The sequence below is a fragment of the Cherax quadricarinatus genome, chromosome 17 (assembly GCF_038502225.1).
Source record: "Cherax quadricarinatus isolate ZL_2023a chromosome 17, ASM3850222v1, whole genome shotgun sequence".
Lineage (NCBI taxonomy): Eukaryota > Metazoa > Arthropoda > Malacostraca > Decapoda > Parastacidae > Cherax > Cherax quadricarinatus.
The window spans coordinates 48199175-48210372 of record NC_091308.1 but is presented as its reverse complement, the minus strand read 5'-3'; the positions used below and the strand labels follow the sequence as shown (position 1 = coordinate 48210372).

The 11198-nt window shown below is 46.0% G+C and overlaps 1 protein-coding gene across 2 annotated transcripts in view; it reads left to right on the top strand.

Annotated features, from left to right (window-relative positions):
• Positions 1-2484: 2484 nt before the first annotated feature.
• The window catches only part of LOC128686492 (glucose-6-phosphate exchanger SLC37A4), a 98727-nt gene continuing 90013 nt past the window's right edge, over positions 2485-11198 (top strand). The window contains exon 1 of one of the 2 annotated variants that reach the window (XM_053773451.2): positions 2485-2658. Coding sequence is in view for 1 of the 2 variants with exons in the window: in XM_053773452.2 (XP_053629427.1) it covers positions 2653-2658 (6 nt within the window). In the remaining variant the exon portion in view is untranslated. The remainder of the gene's footprint in view (positions 2659-11198) is intronic. The other variant, XM_053773452.2, reaches the window with a different exon arrangement.

Here is an 11198-nt window from a genome sequence, read left to right as displayed (position 1 = left end):
CCTCGCCATCTTCATCGGTGAAGGAGTGAGTGAGGTGTTGAGTGGGAGTGTGATTGGCCCCTAGGAGTCTGCAGATCTTGTTCCAGAATAGATCTGGGTGGCGTTTATACTGGTTTGCTTGGTGCACCAGATAATCCCAAAGATCTCTTTTATGTTGGTTTATTAGGGCGATTAGCTCTCTTCTCAATCTTTGTAGGACTTCCCGGGAGGGTTGCCCTGTGAGAAAGTGTCTGCTGCATTCTGATTGGTACATGTTCATTCTGTCCTTGATTTCCCTGGTTGGTTTGTATTGTTGGTAGATCTTGGATGGTGCAGCAAGCTTGTGTGGCCTCATTGATTCTGGCATGGAGGGAGTTAATTGCCCCATCTATTGCATTGGAGGGCTGGTCTTCGAGAGAAATGGTTTGGCCATTTCCTAAGAAGGCTCTAAAGGGGTCAAAACCTAGCGTCTTCAGGTTGGGTTTGGGGAGGGTGGGTGTTCGGAATGGAGTGGACTGTAGCTTGATTACCACAGGGATGTGGTCTGACCCGACGTTGCCGCCTGGGGAGACTCTACATTGGAACAGGTCGCAGTCTCTGTTGGTGAGGACTACGTTTGGGGTGCCTGGGTGGGGGCCCACAAACGACTTGAAGAATGGGACTTGGAATGTAAGGTCTTTTGCGGTCATTATGTGGTATAGTTGTTTCCCCTTGTGGTCACCTTGGGGCTGGGTGGCTCCACAATTGAAGAGAACAGGGTGGTGGGCATTGAAGTCCCCTGCTAGGACAGTAGGGGTATTTCTATTGAGAAGTCGGTGCAAGGGAATGGATTCGATATACGGTTGTCTGATAGTAGGATTACTGGTCTCTTTCTCTGTCTCATAAGCATGTAAGGTTGCAGGTACGTCTTGCTACTTCTAGTTACATTTAGGTCACAGTACACATGCATGTACAAGCATATATATATATATACTTACCCCTCTGGGTTTTCTATTTTCTTCCTAGTTCTTGTTCTTGTTTATTTCTGCTTATCTCGATAGGGAAGTGGAACAGAATTCTTCCTCCGTAAACTATGCATGTCATAGGAGGCGACTAAATGTCTGGAGCAAGAGGCTAGTAACCCCTTTTGTATAAACTACAGAAAACAAGAAAGAGAAAAACTTCATACAATATACATACATACATTTATGTATCTACCTATATATATATATATATATATATATATATATATATATATATATATATATATATATATATATATATATATATATATATTATTTTTATATTATTTTATTATTATTATCACACTGGCCGATTCCCACCAAAGCAGGGTGGCCCAAAAAAGAAAAACTTTCACCATCATTCACTCCATCACTGTCTTGCCAGAAGGGTGCTTTACACTACAGTTTTTAAACTGCAACATTAACACCCCTCCTTCAGAGTGCAGGCACTGTACTTCCCATCTCCAGGACTCAAGTCCGGCCTGCCGGTTTCCCTGAACCCCTTCATAAATGTTACTTTGCTCACACTCCAACAGCACGTCAAGTATTAAAAACCATTTGTCTCCATTCACTCCTATCAAACACGCTCACGCACGCCTGCTGGAAGTCCAAGCTCCTCGCACACAAAACCTCCTTTACCCCCTCCCTCCAACCTTTCCTAGGCCGACCCCTACCCCGCCTTCCTTCCACTACAGACTGATACACTCTTGTAGGTAGTAGGTTGGTAGACAGCAACCACCCAGGGAAGTACTACCGTCCTGCCAGATGACTGTGAAACAGAAACCTGAAACTGTTTTGCATGATGGTAGGATTGCTGGTTTCTTTTTCTGTCTCATAAACACGCTAGATAACAGGGATATCTTGCTACTCCTACTTAAACTTTGGTCACACTTCACAGACACGCACATGCATATATATATATATATACATCTAGGTTTTTCCCCTTTTTCTAAATAGCTCTTGTTCCTCTTTATTTCTTCTATTGTCCATGAGGAAGTGGAAAAGAATCTTTCCTCCGTAAGCCATGCGTGTCATATGAGGTGACTAAAATGCCGGGAGCAATGGGCTAGTAACCCCTTCTCCTGTATACATTTACTAAAAAAGAGAAGAAGAAAAACTTTATATATATATATATATATATATATATATATATATATATATATATATATATATATATATATATATATATATATATATATATATATATATATATATATATATATATGGATGCATGTTTGCATGGTTGTACACGTGAAGGAGTGGTGGACAGGTTGTACTCAGCACTGGGTTCACAGGTCAGTGGAGGCACGAGGCTGTCATGCACGCACTACCTCGTCAACATGGTTATCAATGCTACTGTGTGTGACCCTCCCGGGATTAGTTTTTTTTCCTCTCTGTAGATAAGACAATGTTTCCGGGAGCAGCTCCTCCCCACGCTGGTGTCACGTGACTTGTGCCATATATAGAGTGAGAGTGAGAGGCCCGGCACTGCTGTATTGGCACCAGCTCTTGTGCCACCACCTGCTGTGCCACCCACCACCTGCTGTGCCACCCACCACCTACTGTACTACTCACCATCTGCTGTACCACCCCACCACCTGCTGTACCACCCACCACCTACTGTACCACTCCCCATCTGCTATACCAACACTCACCATCACTGGATACCAACATGCAGGTATGTGTCACCCACCACACCATCAGTACACACCAATATTAAGCCCTGTAGCTGTGGGCGGTAGTCACCCCATTACTCATCCTGTGGGCGGTAGTCACCCCATTACTCATCCTGTGGGCGGTAGTCACCCCATTACTCATCCTGTGGGCGGTAGTCACCCCATTACTCATCCTGTGGGCGGTAGTCACCCCATTACTCATCCTGTGGGCGGTAGTCACCCCATTACTCATCCTGTGGGCGGTAGTCACCCCATTACTCATCCTGTGGGCGGTAGTCACCCCATTACTCATCCTGTGGGCGGTAGTCACCCCATTACTCATCCTGTGGGCGGTAGTTACCCCATTACTCATCCTGTGGGCGGTAGTCACCGCATTACTCATCGTGTTGGCGGTAGTCATCCCATTACTTATCTTGTGAGCGGTAGTCACCTTCATACCCATCTTGTGAGCAGCAGTCACCTTCATACCCATCTTGTGAGCAGTAGTCACCTTCATACCCATCTTGTGAGCAGTACTCACCCCCATATCCATTATGTGAGTGGTATTTACCTCATAACCATCCTGGAGGCACTAGTCAAATTATTAGAGACACATAATGGGTCCAGGGAATGTACCTCAACATTACAGAGGCACATAATTGTTCCAGGGGCTGTACTTCAACATTACAAAGGCACATAATGGGTCCTGAGACTGGATCTATTATATGCAACTCACATTACATCAATCAAATTACAGCAGTAACGAAACATTGAGAAGAATCATTGATTCAGGAACAATATTAATGAGTTGTTGACAAAGTCACACTCATTTGGACATACAATATAGTTTATATTTGAACATAAATTATTTACAATACCAAATATTTAACAATTTATGGTGGTATTAAAGCTATTTTCAAAAGTAATGTTGCTTTTGTTAGGTTTGTAGTGATATAGAAGCGTGGGAGCTCTGTCACAGACATAATACCGAAGGATGCTTGTCTCGCTCCATGTTTATTGTATATAGTGAAGATAAGTCTTGAAGAATAACAGTGTTAATAACCCAGATATTGAAGAATCTTAGAGAGAATAGTAGAGCCTTTGTTTTTATTGATGGACGTATATAAGCTGGCAGAGGAGGATCAACTGACGTGGAACTAAGAAGACTAAGAGAGGACGGAGAGACGCTAAAAGATGACGTGAACAAACTTCAGAAGTTATCCAACAAGAGAACCACGTTATATAATGGAGAGGAGAGCACATCCATGTAACTAAGAGAGAGTGGAGAGTGACTGGATGCAGAATATAAACTAAGAAGTGAGGAGGGGGGGGGAGCAAGCATATAGAAAGACCTGTAAGTGATCATTACACCAAACTTGTCACCAGAGACACACATAAATCGTAAAATATCGGCAGTGTGTGGAAGGTTACCTGGTCTTAGCATTATCTTGTTGGTACCTGAGCATCCTTCACGGCGTTACATGACGCATCTCAGATATTTTTGTTATGTGGCACCAGCATGGAGGACATATCTACCCGGAAAAAATATATTCAAACATTATAGAAAGTTGAGTGATGTACAGGTAGACTTGTAGCAGGAGTGAGCGGTATGAAGTTATGTATTATTAGTAGTAGTAGTACTAGTACAATAGAGTGAAAAAGTAAAGTGAAGGACCTGTGAGCAATAATGTCAGAGGATCTCACCATCAAAGACCACAACAATGTATCTACCACATCTGCTAGGGAAATACACAAATAACCCGCACATAAAAGAGAGAAGCTTACGACGACGTTTCGGTCCGACTTGGACCATTGGTCCAAGTCGGACCGAAACGTTGTCGTAAGCTTCTCTCTTTTATGTGACCCCTCAAGGAAGGTTCCTTGATGTTGGTGAGGGGCTCTTGATTTAGGGAATTGGATCTGTGCTCCAGTTCCCCGAATTAAGCCTGAATGCCTTCCACATCCCCCCCCCAGGCGCTGTATAATCCTCCGGGTTTAGCGCTTCCCCCTTGATTATAATAATAATAATCTCTTTTATGTGCGGGTTATTTGTGTATCGTTCCAGTCACGGTATTGTGCCATTTTTGTTTATGCTAGAAAAATGGTAAGATGGATAATAACCTTCAAAACTAGGGACGCTAAGCCCTTGATGATTCTCTTCAAATCGCTTCTGCTCTCTAGGCTGGAATACTGCTGTACACTAACGGCCCCCTTCAAGGCTGGAGACATTGTTGACCTGGAGAGTGTACAGAGAATTTTCACGGCACACACAAGTGCGATAAGGCAACAAAATTACAGGGAACGGTTGAAGTCCCTTGATTTGTATTCCCTAGAACGCAGGCGAGAAAAATACTGATAACATACACTTAGAAAAATCTTAGAGGGATTACTACCAAACTTGGACATGAAAATCACTCCCTATTAAAGCAAAAGACTCGGCAGGAGATGCAACATTTCCCCAATGAAAAGCAGGGTCGCCACGAGTACACTGAGAGACAACACAGTAAGTGTCAGGGGCCTAAGACTGTTCAGTTGCCTCCCAGCATACATAAGAGGGATTACCAATAGACCCCTGGCTGTCTTCAAGAAGGCACTGGACAGGCACCTAAAGTCAGTACCTGACCAACCGGGCTGTGGGTCGTACATGAGCTCGTGTGCGGCCACCAGTAACAGCCTGTTAGGTAAGACACATATGCAACAGTTAGGTATCTTTATTTTGAAACGTTTCGCCTACACAGTAGGCTTCTTCAGTCGAGTACAGAAAAGTTGATAGAAGCAGAAGATACTTGAAGACGATGTAATCAGTCCATCACCCTTAAAGTTTTGAGGTGGTCAGTCCCTCAGTCTGGAGAAGAGCATTGTTCCGTTGTCTGAAACAAAACTTTAAGGGTGATGGACTGATTACATCGTCTTCAAGTATCTTCTGCTTCTATCAACTTTTCTGTACTCGACTGAAGAAGCCTACTGTGTAGGCGAAACGTTTCAAAATAAAGATACCTAACTGTTGCATATGTGTCTTACCTAACAATCTGTCGGTATTTTATACCATTTTAATGTTCAGTAACAGCCTGGTTGATCAGAACCTGATCCACCACGAGGCCTGGTCTCAGACCGGGCCGCGGGGGCGATGACCCCCGAAACCCTCTCCAGGTAAACTCCAGGTATACTCCAGTAGTATTTGTAGTAGTAATAGTAGCAGTAGTATATTATTATTATTATTATTATTATTATCATCATCATCATCATCATCATACATACTTTATCAGTCTTAGGAAGTTAAACAAGTGTAATAAACTAGATGAGGAGGAGGGGGGGAGGCAAACTCAATACACAGCTTCAAAAATAAGCACGATGGAAGCCTACAGGCCAGGAACCACTAAATTTAAGGTATTTTTGAGTTTAGAGGCTAAACTTGCGTTTCGGGAATTCTTCCATATATACAAATAAACGTACACGATGTATTGACAGTATATTCAAGTATCGCTACGTCAATGTGATAAATTATGTAAGCAGTATGATATGACTCATGTCAAGGCCTATATACCAGCGTGATGCTGACGTAATGATAACTTAGTAGGCCTGAGTGACGTCACTTCTCCCATATACATATTGTATAGTTAATAAGTTTATGTAGGTACAATTGTACAAGAATATAGTTACGTAAGTTGTCATATATGCCTGGAGAGGGTTTCCAGGGAGTCAACGCCCCCGCGGCCCGGTCTGAGACCAGGCCTCCTGGTGGATCAGAGCCTGATCAACCAGGCTGTTACTGCTGGCTGCACGCAAACCAACGTACGAGCCACAGCCCGGCTGGTCAGGAACCGACTTTAGGTGCTTGTCCAGTGCCAGCTTGAAGACTGCCAGGGGTCTGTTGGTAATCCCCCTTATGTATGCTGGGAGGCAGTTGAACAGTCTCGGGCCCCTGACACTTATTGTATGGTCTCTTAGCGTGCTAGTGACACCCCTGCTTTTCATTGGGGGGATGTTGCATCGTCTGCCAAGTCTTTTGCTTTCGTAGTGAGTGATTTTCGTGTGCAAGTTCGGTACTAGTCCCTCTAGGATTTTCCAGGTGTATATAATCATGTATCTCTCCCTCCTGCGTTCCAGGGAATACAGGTTCAGGAACCTCAAGCGCTCCCAGTAATTGAGGTGTTTTATCTCCGTTATGCGCGCCGTGAAGGTTCTCTGTACATTTTCTAGGTCAGCAATTTCACCTGCCTTGAAAGGTGCTGTTAGTGTGCAGCAATATTCCAGCCTAGATAGAACAAGTGACCTGAAGAGTGTCATCATGGGCTTGGCCTCCCTAGTTTTGAAGGTTCTCATTATCCATCCTGTCATTTTTCTAGCAGATGCGATTGATCCAATGTTATGGTCCTTGAAGGCGAGATCCTCCGACATGATCACTCCCAGGTCTTTGACGTTGGTGTTTCGCTCAATTTTGTGGCCAGAATTTGTTTTGTACTTTGATGAAGATTTAATTTCCTCGTGTTTACCATATCTGAGTAATTGAAATTTCTCATCGTTGAACTTCATATTGTTTTCTGCAGCCCACTGAAAGATGTGGTTGATGTCCGCCTGGAGCCTTGCAGTGTCTGCAATGGAAGACACTGTCATGCAGATTCGGGTGTCATCTGCAAAGGAAGACACGGTGCTGTGGCTGACATCCTTGTCTATGTCGGATATGAGGATGAGGAACAAGATGGGAGCGAGTACTGTGCCTTGTGGAACAAAGCTTTTCACCGTAGCTGCCTCAGACTTTACTCTGTTGACTACTACTCTCTGTGTTCTGTTAGTGAGGAAATTATATATCCATCGACCGACTTTTTCCGTTATTCCTTTAGCACGCATTTTGTGCGCTATTATGCCATGGTCACACTTGTCGAAGGCTTTTGCAGTCTGTATATATTACATCTGCATTCTTTTTGTCTTCTAGTGCATCTAGGGCCTTGTCGTAGTGATCCAATAGTTGAGACAGACAGGAGCGACCTGTTCTAAACCCATGTTGCCCTGGGTTGTGTAATTGATGGGTTTCTAGATGGGTGGTGATCTTGCTTCTTAGGACCCTTTCAAAGATTTTTATGATATGGGATGTTAGTGCTATCGGTCTGTAGTTCTTTGCTGTTGCTTTACTGCCCCCTTTGTGGAGTGGGCCTATGTCTGTTGTTTTTAGTAACTGTGGGACGACCCCCGTGTCCATGCTCCCTCTCCATAGGATGGTAAAAGCTCGTGATAGGGGCTTCTTGCAGTTCTTGATGAACACGGAGTTCCATGAGTCTGGCCCTGGGGCAGAGTGCATGGGCATGTCATTTATCGCCTGTTCGAAGTCATTTTGCGTCAGGATAACATCAGATAGGCTTGTGTTAACCAAATTCTGTGGCTCTCTCATAAAAAATTCATTTTGATCTTCGACTCTGTCTGGTTAGCGGCTTGCTAAAAACTGAGTCATATTGGGACTTGAGTAGCTCACTCATTTCCTTGCTGTCATCTATGTAGGACCCATCTTGTTTAAGTAGGGGCCCAATACTGGACGTTGTTCTCGACTTTGATTTGGCATAGGAGAAGAAATACTTTGGGTTTCTTTCGATTTCATTTATGGCTTTTAGTTCTTCCCGCGATTCCTGACTCCTATAAGATTCCTTTAGCTTAAGTTAGATGATTGCTATTTCTCTGACCAGTGTCTCCCTACGCATTTCAGATATATTGACCTCTTTTATTAACCGCTGTTATTCTTTTCCGTCACCTGTTCCAGTCACAGTATTGTTCCAGTCACGGTGTTGTTCCGGTCACGGTGTTGTTCCAGTCATGGTGTAGTTCCAGTCACAGTATTGTTCCAGTCACGGTGTTTACCTGGAGAGAGTTTCGGGGGTCAACGCCCCCGCGGCCCGGTCTGTGACCAGGCCTCCTGGTGGATCAGCGCCTGATCAACCAGGCTGTTGCTGCTGGCTGCACGCAAACCAACGTACGAGCCACAGCCCGGCTGATCAGGAACTGACTTTAGGTGCTTGTCCAGTGCCAGCTTGAAGACTGCCAGGGGTCTGTTGGTAATCCCCCTTATGTGTGCTGGGAGGCAGTTGAACAGTCTCGGGCCCCTGACACTTATTGTATGGTCTCTTAACGTGCTAGTGACACCCCTGCTTTTCATTGGGGGGATGGTGCATCGTCTGCCAAGTCTTTTGCTTTCGTAGTGAGTGATTTTCGTGTGCAAGTTCGGTACTAGTCCCTCTAGGATTTTCCAGGTGTATATAATCATGTATCTCTCCCTCCTGCGTTCCAGGGAATACGGTGTTGTTCCAGTCACGGTGTTGTTCCAGTCACGGTGTTGTTCCAGTCACAGTATTGTTCCAGTCACGGTGTTGTTCCAGTCACGGTGTTGTTCCAGTCACGGTGTTCCAGTCACGGTGTTGTTCCAGTCACGGCGTTGTTCCAGTCACGGTGTTCCAGTCATGGTGTTGTTCCAGTCATGGTGTTGTTCCAGTCACAGTATTGGTCCAGTCACGGTGTTCCAATCATGGTGTTGTTCCAGTCACGGTGTTCCAGTCACGGTGTTGTTCCAGTCACGGTGTTCCAGTCACGGTGTTCCAGTCACGGTGTTGTTCCAGTCACGGTGTTGTTCCAGTCACGGTGTTCCAGTCACGGTGTTGTTCCAGTCACAGTATTGTTCCAGTCACGGTGATGTTCCAGTCACAGTATTGTTCCAGTCACAGTATTGTTCCAGTAACGGTATTGTTCCAGTCACGGTGTTCCAGTCACGATGTTGTTCCAGTCACGGTGTTGTTCCAGTCATGGTGTTGTTCCAGTAACAGTAATGTTCCAATCACGGTGTTGTTCCAGTCACGGTGTTGTTCCAGTCACAGTGTTGTTCCAGTCACGGTGTTGTTCCAGTCACGGTGTTGTTCCAGTCAGTGTTGTTCCAGTCACAGTGTTGTTCCAGTCACAGTATTGTTCCACTCACGGTGTTGTTCCAGTCACGGTGTTGTTCCAGTCACGGTGTTGTTCCAGTCACGGTGTTGTTCCAGTCACAGTATTGTTCCAGTCACGGTGTTGTCCCAACAACACTAGGCAATCTCCGGCTGTCCCAACAACACTAGGCTATCTCCTGTTGTCCCAACAACACTAGGCTATCTCCTGTTGTCCCAACAACACTAGGCTAGCTCCTGTTGTCCTGACAACACTAAGCTACCTGTCGTGCTGACAACACTAGGCTAGTTCCTGTTGTCCTGCCAACACTTGGCTATCTTTCGTGCTGACAACGCAAAGCTTCTTGTCGTGCTGACATTAATTAAGCTACCTGTCGTCCTGACAACACTAGGCTATCTCCAGTCGTGTTGACAACACTAGGTTAGCTCTTATCATGCTGACAATACTAGACTGCCTGTCGTGCCGACCACACTAGGTTACCTGTCGTGCTGACCACACTAGGCTGCCTGTCGTGCCGACCACACTAGGTTACCTGTCGTGCTGACCACACTAGGTTACCTGTCGTGCTGACCACACTAGGTTACCTGTCGTGCTGACCACACTAGGTTACCTGTCGTGCTGACCACACTAGGCTACCTGTCGTGCTGACCACACTAGGGTTACCTGTCGTGCTGACCACACTAGGTTACCTGTCGTGCTGACCACACTAGGTTACCTGTCGTGCTGACCACACTAGGCTACCTGTCGTGTTGACCACACTAGGTTACCTGTCGTGCTGACCACACTAGGTTACCTGTCGTGCTGACCACACTAGGCTACCTGTCGTGCTGACCACACTAGGCTACCTGTCGTGCTGACCACACTAGGTTACATGTGCTGACCACACTAGGTTACCTGTCGTGCTGACCACACTAGGCTACCTGACGTGCTGACCACACTAGGTTACCTGTCGTGCTGATCACACTAGGTTACCTGTCGTGCTGACCACGCTAGGTTACCTGTCTTGCTGACCACACTAGGTTACCTGTCGTGCTGACCACCCTAGGCTACCTGTCGTGCTGACCACACTAGGTTGCCTGTCATGCTGACCACACTAGGTTACCTGTCGTGCTGACCACACTAGGCTACCTGTCGTGCTGACCACCCTAGGCTACCTGTCGTGCTGACCACACTAGGTTGCCTGTCATGCTGACCACACTAGGCTACCTGTCGTGCTGACCACACTAGGTTACCTGTCGTGCTGACCACACTAGGTTACCTGTCGTGCTGACCACACTAGGCTACCTGTCGTGCTGACCACACTAGGTTGCCTGTCATGCTGACCACACTAGGCTACCTGTCGTGCTGACCACACTAGGTTACCTGTCATGCTGACCACACTAGGCTACCTGTCGTGCTGACCACACTAGGTTGCCTGTCATGCTGACCACACTAGGTTACCTGTCGTGCTGACCACACTAGGCTACCTGTCGTGCTGACCACACTAGGTTACCTGTCGTGCTGACCACACTAGGTTACCTGTCGTGCTGACCACACTAGGTTACCTGTCATGCTGACCACACTAGGTTACCTGTCGTGCTGACCACACTAGGTTGCCTGTCATGCTGACCACACTAGGTTACCTGTCATGCTGACCACACTAGGT